This window comes from Haliotis rufescens, unplaced genomic scaffold, assembly GCF_023055435.1.
Source record: "Haliotis rufescens isolate VD_foot unplaced genomic scaffold, xgHalRufe1.0.p SCAF_128, whole genome shotgun sequence".
Lineage (NCBI taxonomy): Eukaryota > Metazoa > Mollusca > Gastropoda > Lepetellida > Haliotidae > Haliotis > Haliotis rufescens.
In genome coordinates, this window is record NW_025963811.1 from 79,260 (window position 1) to 103,033 (window position 23,774).

Below are 23,774 nucleotides of genomic sequence, written 5' to 3' on the forward strand. Positions count from 1 at the left end.
TGTTTGCTTTTGCGCGAAGACTGCTGTTTACATGTATAACTTTCGTAGAAGTATGGGCCCAAAGCGTAGTGTTATGAAAATGACATTGTGGACATGTCGTCGTGATAATGTTCTAATATCGCTATCTGCGGCGTTAAACAACATTCACTCACTTATTTCAAGGATCTCAATGGTATGATAAAGTGAGTGAGTGAGTATGGTTTTACGCCGCTTTTAGCAATATTCCAGCAATATCACGGCGGCGGACACCTGAAATGGGCTTCACACATTGTACCCATGTCGGGAATCGAACTCAGGTTTTCGGCGTGACGAGCCAACGCTTTAACCACCAGGCCTCCAGACCGCCCCGGTTTGATAAAGAAACAATTAGCTATTTTTAAACGAATCAGCACATCACAGGGCGGTTCGTTAAAAAGAATACTGAAAATTTCGATATATACCAGCAGCTGGTGGTGGTGAAAAAGTGACGACAGGAGAAGATGTCCCCACTGCCGTTGGGTTGTCGTAAGATTCGACTAATGGGCCGTGTACACCTAGCCGGTTTTGCACCTGTATCCGAGACCCGTGAAGATCCGGGGTAGAATAGGTCTTCAGAAACCCATGCTTGCCGTAGAAGGCGACTATGCTTGTCGAAAGAGGCGACTAACAGGATCGGATGGTCAAGCTCGCTGACTTGGTTGAAGCATGTCATTGAAGTGAATAATAATTTAGGACCTAATTGAAAATACCAGTTTTGTAATATTTCATGTCCGATTAAAAATATATCTTCATTGTAATTTTGTGACCGCTGACATGATCCTGTCGGGGATGGGTTTTTTGTTTGTTTTGTTTGTTGTTTAAAGCTGCACTCAGCAATATTCCAGCTATATGACGGTGGTCTGTAAATAATCGAGTTTGGACCAGACAACGCGGTGGTTGACATCATGAGCATCAATCTACTCAATTGGGATAAATGACATGCATCGACCAAGTCAGCTAGCCTTAACCACCTGGTCCCGTTAGTGGCCTCTTACGACATGCACAATCGCCGCTTACGACATGCACAATCGCCTCTTACGACATGCACAATCGCCTCTTACGACATGCACAATCGCCTCTTACGACAAGCACAATCGCCTCTTACGACAAGCACATTCGCCTCTTACGCCAGGCATTGGTTTCTGAAGACATATTCTAACCCGGATCTTCACGGGGACAATACAACATTAATATAAACTTGATGGGCGCCGTTATGCACGCCTGCAACAAGGGATACGCGTGGAAATAACTAAAGACGTGTGATCCCAGCTTCCCAAGGTTTGGAGGACTACAAGGGGTGACCACGGCTGCTGTATTGTGATTGTGCCCAGACACCATGGATCGCTGCTCATGCCATCGGCCGCTGGTTTGCCGGGTCAAGACTCGATTTCAGGGACACGGTGACATTTTCTATGACAAGTAAGTGCATACGTATTCGTTTTCCATGATAGTGTCGATGTTTTTTTTATTTTGTGAGGATGCCGCGAATGTTGAAATTGAGAAGACTGTCGTATCAATGAGACTGAGGGAAGCTGCATTATCCAAACAAAAGGCATATTTCTACAGTGGATTATATTTTACGAACGCTTAAATCAGTACTACAGAGTTTATGTAAAAGTAAGTGTGATCGTATACCTTCGTTTAAAACTGAAAATGTGTTGTAATTACGATGATTTGATTTAAAACTTATGTACATTTCTTACTGCTAATAACATAACCTATACATTTCACAATACAGACTCTTCAGAAATACAGTAAACAACGGTTATATCGAACTCAAAGGGACCACTAATATTAGTTCGTAATAACCGTAGTTCGTGATTAGCCTACATCCAACAAATGGTCGGGACTTGAACCTAAGTTCGTTATATCGATCAGTTCGTTATAAGCGTGTTCGTTATAAACGTCGTTTACTGTAACTCTTCAGAAATACTTCAAAAAATGCCGATGTTTAGGGATATTAGTTTTGAAAATTCATCACAGAATGGCTTATATTCGGAGAAAATCACTTTTATTGCATATAATGACGTTGAATACATTGATGCTTATACGTATTATGGATTGTGATGGCATGCATGTGTCACATAACCCCATTTAAATCCATCTCCAATACTTGACAGGGTTGCATACACAACGTTCGACCATCACCCGGGAATACATCGCAGCGCGTGTTCAGCTTCAGAAGCTCAAAAGCCTACCCATTGATTTCCATTAAAGCAATGTGTGGAGTAGATGAACGCATGGCTCTTACACACGTTGCACACGAAATATTGCTGATGTAATCTGGGCGCTCATTGGTCTCTCGCTGCAACCTGATCGAGGCTTGTTTCGTTTGGACACAAATTAGGGGCGACGCCGCCAAGCTGTCGCATGTATTCACGGGTATTGGAGGAACGTTAGGAAGTATTAACGATGATATAAAATCAGACCTTTTATTCCCACTTGATAACTCTTTGTCAAAATCTGAAAATTCAACAACATCGACGGAACTCTGTGCGATCTTTGACCTCCGAATCATTGTGAGCATGTGTGGGTTTTTGAAACGATCAGATTTCCGATAGTGAACGATTTCAGTTTCAAACGGACGGTCTTGACAATGATTTTGCGGGTAATTCTGCTGGAAAATAACAGCTACAAGAAGATCTTATGACGTTCACTGAAAGACGTCACTGAAACGATTGTGAAAATATTCCCACAACAGCGTGGTCATTATTATTGTTGATTCGGAACTGCCCGTTTACGATCATTTTCGAGATACAGACGTATTCTTCGCTCGGTGGGGAACTGAACTCGGGCCTTCGGAGTGACGAGCGAACGTTTTAACAAAAAGGCTACCCCGCCCCGCCCCGCCCCGCCCCGCCCCGCCCCGCCCCGCCCCGCCCCGGTCCGCCCCGGTAAAAGATCTGAGTGTAATGAATGGTTATCAGATTGCCTTCATCACACGATGTAGATATGTGGGCGTGTGTTGAACATGAAGCTGTGATATCCTTCGTCACCTGAAACACCCGCAACACAAACTCTTTTTCAACTTGTCACACTTCTTCCCGTCTTTGGGGACAATCTTGTCTTTCTTGGTTGTAGTCCTTCTTGGTTTGAAATGGTCACGTGCCTCATCGGTTGTTTCCGTGTCGTCATAGCAACGTATCATGTAGGGGTGGTAGGATTTCATCTGCAGTGAAACATATGAGAGTGAGTGAGGTTGGTTAAACGCCGTTTGAACAGTATCCACAGGTATATATCGGCGGGTTAAATTGATGTGGGATGAAAGCTTATTTCTGAAGGTCTTAGACCTTTAACATTTTTATGAATTCCACGAGCTCACACAGCAAAACCATAATCTGGGCCAATATTTGATTCTGGCTCGCCTAAAGGACGCAAGAGGCGACTAACGGGATAGGACGGTCAGGCTCGCTGACTTGGTTGATGCATGTAATCGTATCCCAATTTCGTAGATCGATGCTCATGTTATCAATCAGTGGACTGTCTGGTCCAGACTCGATTATTTACAGACCGCCGTCATATCGCTGGAATATGGCTGAGTGCGGCGTTAAAAAACAAACAAACAAACAAACAAAACCTACCAACTTCGGGTTATGGATGTCAGTCACGTGGTATGCCAGACGCTGGAATGAGGGGAAGACATTGGTGCCTGTCTTAGCGCTCGTCTCGAAGAACTCGAACGCCATTTCTTTCTCAGCCAACTGAAATAGAAAGCCAACTTTACTGTGTATCACCAGATAGGCAGCTACACCGTCACGAACAGCGACACGAGATAAGTTGTAGACCTGTTTCAGAGTTCATGGTGAGTGAGTGAGTGAATGTTGTCATCCTCGCCACCAGTTTTTATTTACAAACCGCCGTCATATTGGCTGAGGTATTGCTGATTGCGGCGTTAAACAACAAACATATCCATGGCCGACACATCAACAGCTCCATGGTCGATTCACAGACATCTACATTGTCGATTCACAAACATCTACATTTCCGATTCACAAACATCTACATTGTCGACTTACAAACATCTATATGGTCGATTCACAAACATCTACATTGTCGATTCACAAACGACTCACAAACATCTACATTGTCGATTCACAAACATCTACATTGTCGATTCACAAACAGCTACATTGTCGATTCAGAAACATCTACATGGCCGACTTACAAACATCTACATTGTCGATTCACAAACATCTACATGGACGACTTACAAACATCAATATTGCCGACCCTCAAACATTTTCATGGTCGACATACAAACATTTACATGGCCGACTCACAAACATCTATATTGCCGACCTTCAAACATCTACATGGTCGACATACAAACATCTACATGGCCGACTCACTTTGTATCCTTTGCTCGGCTTCACCCGTCGCTTCTCGTCCATATCGCATTTATTGCCGCAAAGGATGATTGGTATCGGCTCATACCTGCCGCGTCCACTGTGGCAGTGCGCAACTTCCTGTAGAAGTAGAACGTAGCAGAAACATTAATATTTGTTTGTTTGTTGTTTAACGCCGCACTCTATCGCCCAGCTTCTGTGGTCAGTCATCCCATGCCACGATTTTTGCCATTTGCCATGGTTCAGAAATAGGGGTGTGCTTAACTTTTTTCTTTGTGTATATGTGACTCGCAGGGAGGAGAGGGACCTAATGGGTTTGTTTGTTTGTTTGTTTGTTTGTTGTTTAACGCCGCACTCAGCAATATTCCAGCTATATGACGGCGGTCTGTAAACAATCGAGTCTGGACCAGACAATCCAGTGGTTGACATCATGAGCATCAATCCACGAAATTGGGGTACGATGACATGCATCAACCAAGTCAGCGAGTCTGACCACCCGATCTCGTTAGTCGCTCTTACGACAAGCTTAGTCGCCTTTTACGGCAAGCATTGGTTGCTGAAGATGTATTCTACCCCGGATCTTCACTGGCTAGATACATTAAAAATATTTGAGGAAACTTCATGAGCGTGGGGACGTTGCTCGTACATTCACTAACTAATTGTTCTCGTCCAATAACGACAATATACAACCGTCGTGATATCGCTGGAGTATTACCGACTGCGCCGTTAAACAATATTCATTCCCCCGGCCTATTCTACGGTGTTGTGTTTTCCTCTGAAACTACGACTCTAGATATACTCTACATGTGCAGTGTCGCTATATGGCTAGAATAAGTGACCGCCTCCGTGGTCTAGTGGTAGAGCGTCCGCCCGGAGAGCGGAAGGTCCGGAGTTCGATCCCCGGCCGCGTCATACCAAAAGACGTTAAAAGATGGTACTTGTTGTTACCCTGTCTGGCGCTCGGCATAAAGGGGCTAAAACAAGGACTGGTCGGCTCGGAGTCAGTATACTGTGTCTGAGTGGGGTATTCATGTTAAACTGCGGCATGGTATCTCAGTGAGCTAGCACTATAAATCGGCATCAGTCCGATCTAGTACAAGCAGCCACACACACACGTGCATGCACGTCGCTATATAAGTGCAATAATCTTGGACGCGACGTTAAACCCCATTTCACCTCACCTCACCTAGAATAAGTGCCGCTTTTAGCAATATTCCAGCAATATCATGGTGGGGGACACCAGAATTGGGCTTCACACATTGTACCCATGTCGGGAATCGAACACGGGTCTTCGGCATGAAGAGCGAACGCTTTAACCACTAGGCTACCCGACCGCCTGGCTAGAATAATGTCCATGCGACGTTAAACTTTAACTCACTCACCACAGGTCCTGACAAACCCGAACACATAATGAAGGTGAACCGAGATTTGAGTGAGTGAGGGAGTTGGGTTTAACGCCGCTTTTAACAGTATTACAGTTATATCGCGGCGTGTCAGCTTAATGTGGAGGAAAGCCCGAAGTGATGCAGGTCTCAGACGCTTACCACTTCGGTGAAACCCACGAGCACGGGTAGAAACCTAGAAACATCATCGGGGCGAACCGGGATTCGAACCCACAATCATAGGTTTCTGGCATGCCCAAGGGACGCAACTCTGCACAGCGAATCGCGGCGCCTTAGACGACTTAGCCACCCCTGACCCCGAACCGAGATTGGAAGCCACGATTATAGGTATGTTGCATTACTGAGGCATTACTAAGTCAATTAAATATCTAGCTATCTATATCTGTCGTAGTACATTGTCAGCACAATAAGATATGTGTACGTCACGTCCATTGTAATACAAATGTAATCATGGGTCGATGGCCTACACGAAATAAAACAGAATTGAATTGAATTACAGTAAACTACGGTTATAACGAACACGCTTATAACGAACTGACGGATATAACGAACTTACGTTTTTGGTCCCGACTATTTGCTGTAGTTATGCTGTATATATGCTTATAACGAACTACGGTTATAACGAACTAAAATTAGTAGTCCCTTTGAGTTCGTTACAACCGTACTTTACTGTACTAAGGGAAGAACCTGCGGCGGTTAGATGACTGGGCCATTCCTCCAATCAATATGTTCAAACTGACTTGATATGCAAAATATAACGGGGAGAAATCATTAACGATAGCTGACCCGGCCAATATCAGAGACGTGACTCTTGTTTTAAACCTTACACGTACAGCTTTGTACGCCGTCCCACACAAACTGCAGCACTTACATTCAACTCAGTAGTCATGACAGCTCTCGCGAGATCGGCCCGAGACTATCAACCATATGTAATGGCCAAGTGGAAAGTGCTAATGGTCGACAACCTCCCTCCCAAAGCTGTTTATATCGCTGGACTATTGCAGTGTCCAGCTTTAAACAATAACCAAACAACGGTGGTCATTTAGAGTGGCCGGGATAGTCACATGAGTCTGTTTATGGTCACAAGAAATGGCATACAAGTCCAGTGCTCAACTAAACCCATCTCTTTCGGGCAGTCTCCTGTGTGTTGTGCTGTTAAAAGGAAGCGGCGCTTATCCATAGGTGGTTCCGACCATTATTTTCTTTTGGAACCTATACTGCGTTGGGGAAATATATGTCCCCCACATGGAGAAAATTGACCTTCTAGGTTGGTTTGTTGGATTGTTGTTTAACATCGCTCTCAGAAAAATTCCAGCTATATGACGGCGGTCTGTAAATAATCGGGTCTGGACCAGACAATCTAGTGATTAATACCATGAGCATCGATCCACGCAATTGGGATCGTTGACATGCATCAACCAAGTCAGCTAGCCTGACCACCCGATCCCGTTAGTCGCCTCTTACGACAAGCAGAGTCGCTTTCTACAGCAAGCGTGGGTTGCTGATAGGGCTGGGACGAGTCCAAATTTACTGCCCGGGTACCCGACCCCCTATTACCCGACCCTACCCGGGTACCAACTGCAAGTCTCAAGAGTAGGGGACAAAATGTCTGATTGGTAATTGTTTTACTGCAGCCCTGGCTAAAACTATTCACATACATGTATCAAACAATCAGATCATGCGTTCACTAATGTTGACTGAAGCTTTATCTTTACTCAAACATATACAAGTCAAAAGGAATGTGTGCATCGTCAGAAAGAAATGCGAACATCAGCAACTTGTAGTGTAATCACTGTGCTACAATAAGTTTTTGTCATTAAACAATATATCACGTGACTAACCACGGGTCCGGGTAGTCCTTTGGGTACCCGGGTCCTACTCAGGAACCACCCGACCCGAGTACCCGAGTTACCCGTCCCAGCCCTAGTTGCTGAAGACCAATTCTTCCCCGGGTCTTCACGGGTCGGTATGTGAGTGAGTATGGTTTTACGCCGCTTTAAGCATTATTCCAACAATATCACGGCGGGGGACACCAGAAATGGGCTTCACATCTTGTACCCATGTTGGCAATCGACCCCGGGCCTTCGGCGTGACGAGCGAACGCTTTAACCACTAGGCTACCCGACCGCCAAAACTACCACATGATTTGTAGGCAAACGGAGAGTCTGAAGTGCGCGGTCAATCCTACAGCGCACATTGGCAGACTGTTCATGTTTACTTCTTGTCAACCACTTTATTTACCGGAGTTTCCCGTATTTAAGCCCATGTGAGATTAAAACCATGGGCGTAATAACGGAAAATAATTCCGTATTTTGGCCTTTATTCACATTACTTTATGCAAATAATATTCCACAACATGAAGAAGTTTAAAAGCCCGGGTCTTAAATACGGCAAATCCCGGTAATATTAGGTGCTTTTATGCAATGATGAGCATTAGCCGTGACGGGATTCGCTGATCGGAGTCATAAATCATCAGTGCACATGGGGCGCTAGACGTATCGGGCGTCGCTTGAGCTTTCCTTTCACAATATGGGGCGCAGGTGACCCAGTCGTCTGAGGTGCCCCAATTCACTGTGCGGAGTTGCGTCCCTTGGTAACGCCAGAAAGCTGTTAATGTGGGTTCGAATCCCTGTTCGCCCCGATTATGTGTCTAGGTTTGTCGGCACCATACCCATGCTCGTGGGTTTCACCAAAGTGATAAACGTCTGAGACCTGCTTCCGTTCGAGGTGTCGTCCTATATTAAGCTGACACGCCGTGATATAACTGGAATGGTCTTCAAAGCGGCGTTAAACTTGTGAGTTTGGTTTTACGACGCTTTTTGAAATATTATATCAGTATCGCGACGGGGGACACCAGAAATAGGCTTCACGCATTGTGCCCATGTTGGGAATCGAACCCGGCCTTCAGCGTGACGAGCGAACTCTTTAACTACGAGGCTACCCCATCGCCGGGACGTTAAGCTTTAAACTGATATCCCGCGATATTAATGATATTTTGTTCAAAGTGAATCACTCCGTTTCACTTAATATAAAAGATAAACCAAACCACATAAAATACATTACAAGAACATTTCCGACAGATTTATCAGAAACAGTTCCATTTTAACGTCAAAATAGTTATTAATATTCAACATTGTTCGGAGCCATTTGTGTTGCTACCACAGCAGATGTTCCTTTCGATAAGTTTGCTTCCGAAACCCTTGAAATATTGGTCAAGAAGGCAAAATCCATTACTCCAGTGAAGTGCGGGAAAACTCCGAGATTACGCACCTGTTCCGGCGATCTGTCAGCACCTGTCAAAGCACCGTGAATAATTCTGTCAGGGCACGAGCGTGATTGGTGAATGCATTTTACCAAATGCACGTGCAATCCATGCAAAACAAAAATCACGATCTGTCAGCGGTGCATGGGTGGACCAGTCCATTTTGGTGTTAGGTAGGTTGATAATTCCCAATGGTGGGATGTCACATTCGTAAGGCGCCACAAGTCATACGTTTTTTGGTAGATTTCCATTTTTTACCAACATAAAAATGTTTTTTTCTTGTTTCAGCTCATTCGGACTATGGTTTTATAACTCCATATTCAGCCTTTGATTTCAGTCGGGGCAGAGTTGTGTCCCTTAGACGTCCCAGAATCTTAAAATCGAATTGTCAGCACCGAGCTCATTGGTTTCGCCAAAGTGGAAAATGTCTGAAACCTGTATCACTTCAGTTTTCATCCACATCAAACTGACACACCGTAGCATTACTGAAATACTGTTCAAAGCGACATTAAACAAAAACTCACTCACTCACTCACTCGATATACACGAAACACAAAATGATGCCCTTATATGGCAATACTTACATACTGTATACTTGTGATCCAATAAGTCAGATGTGAAAATGAGGCGATATTTGTGACGTCATACACGAGGACAATTCCCTGAAATGAGAAAAGAAAATTGAAAGAGAGTTTTTATCGCATTGAGTAACGTCTAGTTATGTTGTTATTGTGTATTGCTCTTCAGCCGCTGGTATTAACATACTGTCGTACGATAAAAGATGAAAAGAGTTGTTATTTTTATATCTGACCCTTCGCCCGCTTGAATATACTATTTTGTCTCCCCATTCTGGACGAAAGGAATTTGGCGTCTCGTGAAAAAAAAGGGTTTAGATTGGCTTAATGTACAGTAAATTTAGAAATTTGTTTCTCTGTTTTTGTCAGATCATTCTAATACTGGAACGTGTAACATTTCTTTACTTTCATTAGACATTTAGGTATATTAGACCAGTGATGATATGTTTGTGTGAAATATACAATAATCGTTGTTGTACAATAGCTCGAGGATAGTTACAGACTCGTACTCTTATACTATAATGGATAACTTATGATTATGCAGAATTTAAAATACATAGTACATAGTTTTAGGTCGTAATATATAATTCTCAAAATTTGAAACTTGATAACATATTGGTAATATATATATACCTTAAGAACTTGATTTTATATTTTCCATCCCAACAGTGTATATAAGTATGTGTACGATATTTGAAACAATCAAGGGCGTTGTACATGACCAGATGGGTGATATCTTCCCGAGGCAAGAGAGTTAACTGACTTTAAAAATCCAGTTTCCACCCTTGCCGAACTAGGCTGGAATTCCTGGGCTCGATCGTAGCACCACCAGTGGTTATTACGAGTTATGTCCCTTCTAAACCTCTCCTATGGACCAATCAGATTCCACCTCGCGTATCACTTGCATTTGCTTCAAACAAAACAGTGGCTCCCAGTCAAGACGATCTGACGGATAATCAAGATCTATTTTGTGATAAAACGGGTCTTACATCGCGAAGTGCATCAAATCACGTTAGCACCTTGATTAAAATCATGAAACGATTTGGAAAATATCTGTTGACAACGAGTTGGCGGTGCACATGCTTTGCAAATCCTGCAATCGACCGAAATCAGCACGACAGCTTACAAACCGGATTTCGATTTCGTTACGCGATTTTGATTGGACTATGCATAGACTCGTTAGCCCAGCCAAAATGTAACTCCATAATACCAGCCTAGTTCGGCAGGGGTGGAAACTGGACTTTTATAGTCAGTAACTCACTTGCCTAGGGAAGATGGATGGGTGAGTGAGTGAGTATGGTTTAACGCCGCTTTTAGCAATATTCCAGCAATATCACGGCGGGGGACACCAGAAATGGGCTTCACACATTGTACCCATGTCGGGAACCGAACCCGGGTCTTCGGCGTGACGAGCGAACGCTTCAACAACTAGGCTACCCAACCGACCCTTTAACCCTGAAAATCTTGAGAAACAAACACAAAATTAAAACAACAGATAAACACATACAAGATTTCTATTGATAGTCACAAGACAAGGAATGAACGAAAGCAGAAAATGAAATGAAAACGCTAATCAGGACATTGGACACAAACAACTCCCTGAAACTTCACAAACCGGAAAGAAATCTCCACAAACAACGCAATGACGTCCATCATGACCAGATGAATCCTCGAACACCACAATTAATCCGACATTATAACGGATCTCATCTTATACTTTCTTACCAAGACTCACGGTACCAATGGGGTTCGCCAATACATCTGGTGTTCCACTAAACAAACGGCGAAACAGTGTTTATACTAAAGATGGGTGAGGCCGAACTAAAGCCCCCTACTTAAAGACATCTGTCGGTCAAAGATATTTAGAATTCTGGTACTGTTATATTTCGTGTAAACTGCTAAAGGGTGTGTTCAACTAAACACATGTACCATTCAAGGTCATGTCCAGTTTGTTAACAAATAATGGCATAGAAACTTTATTATTGTTTAATAAGTCAGCTCGTAGTTACTTTATACATCTTATTAATGTATTGAAACAGGATCTTCGAATTATTAAAAAATACAAGGAAAATAAAAGTATTTTTACAATATATACCTGGCCATGGTGGAGATATGACATATGCATTTCAGTTAAATGAAGAAAGTATTTCTTCCGGCTGACTTAGAAGTCGGATGTGCAACTACTGACAAAATCGACTGAAATAGTTAAGCTGACCACGCCTACTGTCGTGTCATCGTGGCAAACAAGAAACATCTTTTTTTGAAAAATGCATTAAATACCGCCGGAGCAGTAAAACAGAACATCTTTAGGCCTCATCATGAAATGAACATTTGTGTAGTGAGACCCATGACCAACATAAGGGGTGGATCATGTGATATTCTGGGTGGGATTGTGTGTGTGCGTGTGTGTAGCTATGTGTGTAAATGAGTGTGTGTATGTGCGTGTGTGAATTAGTGTTGTGAATGTGTGTAGCGTGTACGTGCAGATGAGTGTGTGTATGTGCGTGTGTGAGTGTGTGTAGCGTGTACGTGCAGATGAGCGTGTGTATGTGCGTGTGTGAATGTGTGTACGTTATATGTAAATGAGTGTGTGTATGTGTGTAAATGATTGTGTGTGTGTGCGTGTGTGAATGTGTGGCGTGAGTGTGTGTAGCGTGTACGTGCAGATGAGTGTGTGTATGTGCGTGTGTGAATGTGTGGTGTGAATGTGTGTAGCGTGTACGTGCAGATGAGCGTGTGTATGTGCGTGTGTGAATGTGTGGCGTGAGTGTGTGTACGTGCAGATGAGCGTGTGTATGTGCGTGTGTGGCGTGACTGTGTGTAGCGTGTACGTGCAGATGAGTGTGTGTATGTGCGTGTGTGAATGTGTTGCGTGAGTGTGTGTAGCGTGTAAGCGCAGATGAGTGTGTGTATGTGCGTGTGTGAATGTGTGTAGCGTGTACGTGCAGATGAGCGTGTGTATGTGCGTGTGTGAATGTGTGGCGTGAGTGTGTGTGGCGTGTACGTGCAGATGAGTGTGTGTATGTGCGTGTGTGAATGTGTGGTGTGATTGTGTGTAGCGTGTACGTGTATATGAGTGTGTGTATGTGCGTGTGTGAATGTGTGGCGTGAATGTGTGTGGCGTGTACGTGTAGATGAGTGTGTGTATGTGCGTGTGTGAATGTGTGGTGTGTAACGTGTACGTGTAGATGATTGTGTGTGTGTGAATGTGTTTGTGTGTGTGAATGTGTGTTGTGAATGTGTGTAGCGTTATATGTAAATGAGTGTGTGTATGTGCGTGTTTGAATGTGTGGTGTGAGTGTGTGAAGCGTGTACATGTAGATGTGTATGTGTGTGTGTGAATGTGTGTGTGTTTGGCAACGATAAGTGTTCCAATAAGGCCCAGGTGAATATGACATAGGCCACAGTCATTCATTTTATTTAACAAACAAAAATAATAATCACAATTATGCATTTTACATTGCGACGTGTTCACGCACCAGTAGATGCTTAGGGCATGAAATATTTATCCGGTCATCGGATAAGTAAGAATTCCAAATTCTCCTTGGGGAGTAGCCAACTGATTCTGCGCGTGCACTACCAATGAACTCAACAAAGGAAATCCCGACCTGTCGATTAACGCCATGAATATTCATGAGCGGCAGTCTCAGAAGTGAAGGGTAATGCCTAGTAAATGAGGTAAATGTCTATTGCTGTAACTTGTCAAGTTAATGGTGCCACAGAGACCATCATTCAACTTATTAAATGTGATTTGATGTATCGTGTACGTATTATTATAAGTTGTAGCCGTATGAATGCATATTTGACTCGAATTGCGTGGTGACATTGGTGGTGTTGGATTACTTGCCTTCGACTATTGCAATTCCAGGAAACTGAGTCGACCGAGGCTACCAAATTTCTGGCAATAATAATAATAAGTGCATTTATAATGCGCCAGATTCCATTCACCAAGTGGATGCTCATAGCGCTACACTATTATTACCCCGGTCAATGGATCAGTGAGCACTTGATTTTCATTCGTAGCTCCCTGGGGAGTATACAACCCAAGCTGCCTGTGAGGCTAGAAGGTTAACAGCCACATTACCATCTCATCCTACCGGGTACCCACTCACTGCTGGGTGAACAGAGGCACATTGTGAACAAAGTCACTTGCCTAAGGAGACACCACATGTGGTACATGTGCTTCAGTGTGGGGCAGGACCGAAGCCCTCGAAACTCTCAGGAGTCAAACTGCTTAACGTGGTCACCCATCCAACTACTCTCCGAGACCAACGTTGCTTCACCTGATTTGTGATGTGTGCGCTGTGCACAGGACCACGTGCCACCACAAATCAAATCAAAGTACCACATGTCTGGCAGCCAGGGTTGAATAGATTCAACCTGTGTAAAACCAGGGCAGTACGCGAAATCAAGCGCATAAAATGCCATCCTAGTTGTACAAAGGACGTATATGGATCTATGTCTTTGGTTTTACAAAATGGCTGCGAGAAGAGGGGACACAACAACCATTTATCATACCTCCATGTCAGAATGATGAAATATGATTGCTCCACGTGATCTTGATCAAATACTGTGTCACCTGCCTTGGAGGGTATATCTGCATTTCTCAGCTGGGGAATAAATCTCTTATACCCCGCCACGAGGGGGCACGGGTGGCCCAGTCGTCTAAGACGCCGCGATTCGCTGTGCAGAGTTGCGTCCCTTGGGCACGCCAGAATCCTATGATTGTAGGTTTGAATCCCGGTTCGCCCCATTTAGGTTTCTAGGTGTCAGCACCATACCCGTGTTCGTGAGTTTCACCAAAGTGGTAAACGTCTGAGACCTGCATCACTTCGGGCTATCCTCCCATATTAAATTGACACGCCGTGATATAACTGGAATACTATTGAAAGCGGCGTTAAACCCAAACTCACTCACTCACTCACTATCCCGCCACGAGCAATACAGGCTGCACGTGGATTTCTGAGAGACAGAATAAATCCGCACACTTTTTCCGAGTCAATGGAAGTCACGTGACATAGCACAAGTTGACCTCGGCTCCATCGAACAGCTGTTTCTGTCAATTTCGAATTTGAGTTAATTCTTTAACAGTGTCACATTAAATCATGACGTTAATGTTATAAGGTTAAAATGCGTCTCAAAAACATTAGAAAATGGTAATAAATTAACCGTTTATAGCTGCAATGATGAGTTGCATTAGATATACAAAGTTTGTGACAGAGACATTTCACATTTATCACAAGAGTATTCAGGACATTGCATATTAAGATAACTTTTAGTTCGAAAGGAATTGATAGATAAAAGACTTTTCACATTTATCACAACAGTATTCTCGACATTTCATATTAATCACTGGATTGGTTCCATGTTATCGTCGATTAGTTAATGAAACAAGCAAAGAGGTAAGATACTTTTCATTTGTAACATCCGGAGTAAGTCACAAAATCAATAGAGATGATCAATCTGGCACGTAGGCTTCGGTATTTATTCCGATTACGACACACATGAGTTCATGGTCAGATCTAACTTTTAACGAATGAAAATGAGGTATTGTGACATGTGACAAAGACAGGCCAGGCCTGAACACTATAAAATGATACCTTCAATATTAGGAGAGGAGAGCGCGGTTTGCAGTCGATCGAGTCGAATCCCGATCGATTTAAGTTTTCCAATTAAGTGACGAGCCTGGTCGGTCTGATCCTGTCGTGTATTGATAGATGGGCTGAGAGTAAGTAAAACTGTGAGTACATAGCTGGTGTTGCGTTTCTTTTTTATGCGAGTATGAATGCTGATGGAGACAACTTGGAGTAAGCGTCTTTAGACCAATCACTCCTTGGCGGAGCTTAACCGATGCGGACAAGGCGAGTTGCACAGTCATGGCTTAATTGACCATGATGACCAGGAACGGCAATACTTCCAGTAACTGTAGCAGGGTCGCACTTGCAACTGACACCCGAAGGCAGTTCAGACAGTACGATAAACTCGTTGTAGCAGGATCACTCGTGGTATAAAACCTTACGCGAGACGCATAAAACCCCATGTACCCCGCGTTATAGAGTATTGCTGTAACGCAAAACTATGAGAGGTTAACAATTTTAAGTGTTCCATTGCTTGACAAAGCTACCATTGTACCTTTTCCATATGATGCATGTAAAACGACAAGAAAGTTCAAAATAACGCGGAGAATATACGAGGTGCAAAATAAACAAAGTTGCATTATTGATTCTAAAGTATTAATATCAACAGTCGAAAGTTAAATTTATCATCCAAAACTGGCTCCCACAGGAGATATCGCTTGGATGAGATTCAGCGATATCTACACTGTAGATATCGCTGCAATGAAATTACATCACAATGCTTTGCAGACCATTGTGACATCACTGGTTACCATGACGTCACAATCAAATGACATCACTAATGGCTCTGCTACTGAAGCTGTTTGCAGTACTTTTTACACTGAAGACACTGCTAATTACTGTCTACAAATTGAAAAAGTTGAAAGAATGATGTTGGATGATAAATGAAATCTCACCCTCGTGTCTTTTGATATCAAATATATCAACTCTCGTTGATAAAAGTGGCAAAAATCCTCGGCAAGCCTCGGAATTTTTCCACTTTTATCAACTCGTGTTGATATATTTGACATCAAAAGACACTCGGGTGAGATTCTCTATTTCCCTGACGCATATGAGAATCCACATAAAAACCTAGCCAATTAAAATGTGTTACTTCATGATTGAATCAATAAATGGAACTAATTAGCTTCAACGATGACGTCACTTGGAGGCTGTCAAGGCGAGTACCGACACCCAGGTCTGTCTGTCTGTCTGTCTGTCTGTCTGTACGTACGTACGTTCGATGTGAACGTTCTGAATGTATAACTGATGTCTTTCCACACTGAATAAGCACAGAAGCCTATTTAGGCAGAAACTATGTCAAGCCTAAACAACTAGAAATAACAACTGACAAAATGTCGTCCATTGTAAGAGCTACTAGACCAAATGTGACATATTATAAACAATTGTTTATAAATATTGAAATGCATGTACTTTTTTATTCAGTTACCCATAAGTCCCCTAGACTTTTCAGAAAACTATTATTAATAGAAAAAAGTAATTCAGAATGTTATATCAACACAGACTCATTTAGAAATAAAATAATACTCGTTCGAATACATAATTCGTTCACTAGTTGCACTTTTCTATGTTTCACTATTGTTTTGCCTCATATGCGGTTACCTCCCGTACTCACCGACTACTCCGTTAGAACCCCGTGGAATAAGCTAGGTCGACTATTCAGGTCCATTGATTATTGGGTCAAATTTTCTCACACATTTTTTGGATTAAAGGGTTTCGTTAAAAGTACAACTGAACAACTAACAACATAACGGGTATGTGGAAAACACATACATGTATACGAAAAGTGAATTGTTACAGACAATTGTAGACAGAATTAGAAAGGCATCAATTACCCATAAACCCCTAGAGACTTTTGGCAGAATTATTTCAAATAGACCACGGCGGCAAATTACCGTCTCATCCAACCGCCTACACTCGTTGCTGAGACAACAAAGCCAATTTGGAACCAAATTACTCGTCCAAGCAGACACGATATGTTTTTGTAATCTGTGTTTCGTTTAGTGGCCATGTTGCCTAGACTAACATATAGCCTATGAAACCTTTTAATGCACATTTGTCTCATCTAACAATGTTTTTACAGCTGATTTCATGTGGTATTCGGCTAGCTAGACACAGACTTGCCTATTTATATATCCATTATTGGTTTTGATCAAATTGAATGCATATATTCCACAGTCATGGTTTAGGACAGGCCTTGTCCAGTGCCGTCACCCACCAGCTTAGCTTTGTCAGATGTGTAATCTGTTCAACGAGCACATGACTTAAAGATAAATAAAAAAAAATAAACTGTGAAATAATATGTTCCATATGATTAATTATTCATTTAAAGTAGGAAGGCGTTGACCGAGATTCTTACGACAGTGCCATATTAGAGTGCTAAAGTTACGTACATCCATTGACAGCTGTAGTTTTGAAAGAATTAATAAAATGGTTTTGTCGCTTTAATTGACTCCCAGAGCTTCCTATTTTTACCGTGTTTCGGGATAAGCGTGATCACTGGTGCCCCCAATGTGGGGGGCACGGGTGGCCCAGTCGTCTAAGGCGCCGCGATTCGCTGTGGAGAGTTGCGTCCCTTGGGCACGCCAGAAACCTATGATTGTGGGTTCGAATCCCGGTTCGCCACGATTATGTTTCTAGGTTTGTCAACACCATACCCGTGTTCGTGGGTTTCACCGAAGAGGTAAACGTCTGAGACCTGCATCACTTCGGGCTTTCCTCCCACATTAAGCTGACACGCCGCGATGTAACTGGAATACTGTTAAAAGCGGCGTTAAACCCAACTCACTCCACCAATGTGTTTAATTTTTAAAAATACGGCCGCGATAGGATGACTGAATCACTGTTTAACATTTTATTAAAGTGACTCACGCACAACGCTAAATACAACTGCTGTGATCAATCTACAACAATCCTGGAACAAATTGACAGCAGTTCAATAATTCAGTCAATTGCTATGTATTAGGAGATACAGCGATGTAAACACATCAATAAACAACCATCCCAAACCACGACACAAAGAGCCACGGGTTTCCGGGGATCATTCCCGCCGCTCGCTCCATCGCCTGACCACTCCAATAAACAACAGCACTTAACAAGCATGCTCCTATTTCAATAAGCCATCTGTGGTCAAGGCAGTGAGTGACCAATGGTCAATCTAGATCTGTCAATTAGTGGGGCATGGTAATAACTGTACAAGCTTAATTCCACTCTGACGTGAATTAATAGTCTCCCCTCCACTTTCATTATGTCTACTTCCGACTAACAAACTCCCTCTTACATATTTATTCCTTCCACATAAATATTCCTTCACCAAAGATACCTACATGATAAATGTCCATCCAACCTTTCCTGCGCCAAATGGGTCGAATCCCAATATGACACAAATTCCGTCCTGTCGTCTAAGGCGCCGCGATTCGCTGTGCAGAGTTGTGTCCCTCGGGCACGCCAGAAACCTATGATTGTGGGTTCGAATCCCGGTTCGCTCCGATTATGTTTCTAAGTTTGATAGCACCATACCCGTGCTCGTGGGTTTCACCGAAGTGGTAGACCTGCATCACTTCGGGCTTTCCTCCCACATTAAGCTGACATGCCGTGATATACCTGGAATACTGTTACAAGCGGTGTCGAACTCCCTTATGCTCTCCCGTGATAGAGTGTTTCGCCAAAGTGGTAAACGTCTGAGACCTACATCACCTATTATAGTGAGTGAGTGAGTTGGGTTTATAGCCGCTTTTGACACTATTCCGGTTATATCGCGGCGTGTCAGCTTAGTGATGCAGGTCTCAGACGTTTACCACTTCGGTGACACCCACGAGCACGGGTATGGTGCTGACAAACCTAGAAACATAATCGGGGCGAACGGGATTCGAACCCACAATCATAGGTTTCTGGCGTGCCCAAGGGACGCAACTCTGCACAGCGAATCGCGGCGTCTTCGACGACTGGGCCACCCCCACCCCACCCCACCCCACCCCACCACACCACACCCCACCACACCCCACCCCACCCCACCGCCTCACCTATTATACAACAATTATACTTATATTATATATTCTCAGCAGTATTCAGGCACACTTACTCAACCATACAGTGTACAAATTTCCCATGGCCTAAACTCTATTATTAAATCGACGCCGACCTTTAGCTGAAATGTTACTGTTTGTTTGTTTGTTTGTTTGTTGTTTAATAACTCCGCACTCAGCAATATTCTAGCTGTATGACGGCGGTCTGTAAATCATGGTGTCTGGACCAGACATTCCAGTGATTGACATCATGAACATCGATCCACACAATTGGAATACGATGACATACATCAACCAAGACAGCGAACCTGACCACCCGACCCCGTTAGTCCCCTCTTTCGCATAGTCGTCTTTTGGTTGCTGAAGACCTATGGTACCCCGGATCTCCACGGGTCGAAATGTTATTGACTGCGGTGTTAAACAACATTCACTCGCTCACTGCACACCAAAGTTAAAAAAAGGAATGCCCTGTCAATCACAGGCGAAATAATGACACCAATGCAGTGAACCCAGATAGCGAGATGTGCTCACACTATCGCTCACTGGTTTCCCTGGTTCAGACTCGACTACGTACCTGCACTCCTCTATACTGGTATTTGGTGATGGACCGGAACCGCTCCTGCCCCGCAGTGTCCCTGTGTCACGAGGATAGTAAATTTCAAAATCACAATTCACTGAACAGGTTGAGATATGAATAAAAACATTTGTTGCGACAAGGTAAAATATTTAGAATATGCATTTTATTAAACCCTTGGAGATTCCGGGGTAGTATCCCATGTTTGTGAAGAGCCGACTCAATACGGCGATCGAGTGCGACTCTCTAAAATTATTGTCTGTCATCGTTGACCGACGGCATGGGTCGTTACTCTTAATATCAATCACTGTCGACTGGTTCAGACTTGATTATTGACAGACCGCGTCAAATAGCTGGAATATTGCTAAGTGCGGCGTTAAACAACAAGCATCATTGTTACCAAGACAACACGGCGGCCAGAGAAGTTTCAGAAAAGTTGTATGCAAAGTTGCTTCCCTTAGCCTAGCTAGGATCCGCTGAACCTGGTTTGAATCCCAGACTCGCTCTGATAATGATCCTTGGTCACGAGGTTCCTTTTCCTCTTACGCTGACACGCCGTCAGATAAGCGGACACTGTTCAAAGGAGCGTTAAACCCTATTCACTCACTCACTCATCAATACTCACCATATCACCAGCTGGATAAGGGCGCCATCGACTTCGAATATTTTCTTAACAAAGTCAACGCCTGGAAGAAAAACAAATTCAAACACAGTTACATAGGCTACATGAGACATTATTTAATTTTTTCGTTTTTATTATTTATCAAGGGTTTGACTTTTTTTCTGTTGAGACAATGCCGAAAGGAAGTTACATTTTGTTATACACACAAAAAAGGTATTATTGATATTGTATGTAAGATAATTGTGTTGGACAGAAGCCATATCAATTCCACGGCTCCAAAGAATCTATTCACCCCGGTACAGGCCGGTACAAACCAGTCCATATTGCCCTCAACGAGTTGATCACAACGGCTAAGTAGTTTTACAACAGAGGGAAATTGTACTTCGTGAGAACCAAAGGGGAGTTTCTTGCCAGGATGTCTCTCGCATCCTTTGATTGTCATAAGATCAGAATGAAATTAGGGCCGTGTGGCGACATACACCCTCCATTATCAAGTACATTATTTAGATCCATGCTATGACAATACTCTGGGCTCTAACGCCACCATATATAGCTTCGTTTCGGAAGTAACGCTTATACGTCACATCTCTATTTTTCCTATCACATTCTGGCCAACTCGTGTTATTCCGTGACAAGCCGAAAAGCGACTCGCGTTCCTCTCGAAGCCATTTTGCGACTGGGTTCCGTCTAAGCGTAAACGGGCCATTCGTGACCAACTCGTGTTATTCCGGGACAAGCCGAATAGCGACTCGTGCCCCTCTCATGGCCAATTTTGCGACCGGATTCCGTCTTTGCGCAATTGGACATACCTAAAACAATTGTCAACTCGATGTGTAATGGTTCACATATATTTCCCCATGTATTATATATATTTCAGATGAAATTTAAAGCACATTGGGACGTGCGGAATTATACAGTATAATTGAACACATTTAATTGTGTCTTGGGTATTTTTTTTAATGCAAGACGTATGTAAAACCAACAATTATTTCTGAGGAAATTCTTTGACGAAGAACTTGAAATCATACGCGCATTCTGATTGGTTTGTCGTATTTTCGCACATAACATTCATCGATAGGGGGACGGGTCTTCTTGCAGGTTACGAAAAGGGGCGAGTGGTGACGAATGGTAAACGGGCATAACTAAAAGAATTGTCAACTCTTTGCGTAGTGATTCACATATATTTCCCCAATATACCATATATATACCAGATGCTATTCAACACATCGGGATGTACGGTATTATACAGTATGCTTGAATACATTTAACTGTATCTTTGGTATATTGTTAGATGCAAGACATGTGTAAATTCAAAAATTATTCCTAAGGGATTATTTGACCGAAGTGCTTGAAGTCTTTCGCGCATTCTGATTGATTTGTCGTAGGTTCGCATATACCATTCATCGATAAGGGACCGAGTCTCCTTGCAGCTAACGGAAAGGGCCGAATAATAACCACCGCTCGTGTCACTCGCCTTGTACAAATTGTATCTCGCTTCAGTGATTGAGTGACTATGATTTTACACCGCGTTTTGCAATATTCCAGCAGTATCACGGCGGGGGACACCAGAAATTGGCTTCACAAATTGTACCCATGTGGGGCATTGAACCCGTTTTTCGGCGTGTCTCTCGGGTCATTCGAATCTGCCTCAAAACGAAGCTATCGTCCACGGTATTTTTAACAACAGAAAATGGACATATTTTGTTTGTTGTTTAACGCCGCACTCAGCAATATTCCAGCTATATGTCGGCGGTCTGGAAATACTCGAGTCTAGACCAGACATTCCAGTGCTTGACATCATGAGCATCGATCCACGTAATTGGGATACGATGACATGCATCAACCAAGTCAGCGAACCTGACCACCTGATCCCATTAGTCGCCTCTTATGACAAGCACAGTCGCCTCTTACGGCAAGCATGGGTTGCTGAAGACCAAATCCCCGCTCGGATCTTCACGGGTTATACCATACTGGTTAATGGACGATGGGTCATAATATGTTACCGGTTTTATTGTGATCGTGCATAGACGGCGCAGATCGATACCAATGCCGAGACATTGGTCCCTTGGGTCTAGACTCGATCACTGCCCAGCCATCCTGTTATAACTGGAATGTTGTGACGTAAAACGGCAGCCTTTCACTCAAGTCTTATGTGGTAAACCCAGACATGACGTGAATGCCAGGTAGGTATCCTCTAGGTAATTATACATTGTTGAAACGCACACCGCCTCCCACTTGTGTTATAAATATAAGTTAATGACAAGCACGGAGAGCTGGACATGTAAATGCCCTTCCGACTTCGGAAACAGGTGCCACTTTTTAACAAACCATATCCGCTTTCAGACCTCATTAAGCTTATCGGGTTATAGCCTACAGTAATCTAAGGCCGCAGGTGGGTGGGTTTCACCAAAGCTGGGAATAGGTTAAGTGGAAATGGGATCTTGCATTACATTCTGATGGGGCCCATGTTAATTTTCTAATTCCAGAACTGACTGCAGTGGAATGTTCGTCTAACAGAATTTGTGGCACACTAGATATCCCTGAACGACCATTTTTCCTTCAGTTTGACGTAAAGGCCGAATAATTGTGAGATAACAATTAAAAGACGTCGTTGTAATTGTAATACTAAGTGATGGAGTGGTAAATGTTAAGGTCACTTCAGCTACCCCAGATACGGAAGCTATACAAGAAAACTACAAGACACACACAATCTCCCTCACACACACAGAGTTAATAGCACCTATACATTTGTTAATCACAATACATTGTGACTCCGTTAGTCTGCACCACGTCAGTTAGGACCACTTAAGTCAGGACCACATTAGTCACGACCACATTAGTCTGGCACCCATTAGTCTGGACCCCGTTAGTCTGCACCCCGTTAGTCAGTACCACTTTAGTCAGGACCCGTTAGTCAGGATCCCATTAGTCTTGCACCCGTTAGTCTAGACCCCGTTAGTCTGGACCACGTTAGTCAGGACCCCGTTAGTCTGCGCCCCGTTAGTCTGCACCCCGTTAGTCTGGACCACTTTAGTCTAGACCCCGTTTGTCCGAAACCCTGTTAGTCAGGACCACGTTAGTCTGCACCCCGTTAGTCTGGACCACTTTTGTCTAGACCCGTTAGTCTGCACACCAGTTGCCAAGACACCGTTAGTTTGGACCCCCTTAGTCTGGACTACTTTAGTCTAGACCCCGTTAGTCTGCACTCCGTTAGTCAGGACTCCGTTAGTCTGCACCCCGTTAGTCAGGACCACGTTAGTCTGCACCCCGTTAGTCTGGACCACTTTAGTCTAGACCCCGTTAGTCTGCACAC

General features: G+C 43.4%; 1 protein-coding gene across 1 annotated transcript in view; it reads right to left on the bottom strand.

The window, feature by feature from the left end:
• Positions 1 to 2,908: 2,908 nt before the first annotated feature.
• Positions 2,909 to 23,774, bottom strand: part of LOC125378577 (ras-related protein Rab-13-like) — a 38,541-nt gene continuing 17,675 nt past the window's right edge. Inside the window, exons 3-8 of the mRNA XM_048394030.1 lie at positions 20,465 to 20,525; positions 19,840 to 19,900; positions 9,614 to 9,691; positions 4,368 to 4,484; positions 3,600 to 3,719; positions 2,909 to 3,187 (exon numbers count right to left, since the gene is read on the bottom strand). Of these exons, the coding sequence (XP_048249987.1) occupies positions 3,011 to 3,187; positions 3,600 to 3,719; positions 4,368 to 4,484; positions 9,614 to 9,691; positions 19,840 to 19,900; positions 20,465 to 20,525 (614 nt within the window). The 3' untranslated portion in view covers positions 2,909 to 3,010. The remainder of the gene's footprint in view (positions 3,188 to 3,599; positions 3,720 to 4,367; positions 4,485 to 9,613; positions 9,692 to 19,839; positions 19,901 to 20,464; positions 20,526 to 23,774) is intronic.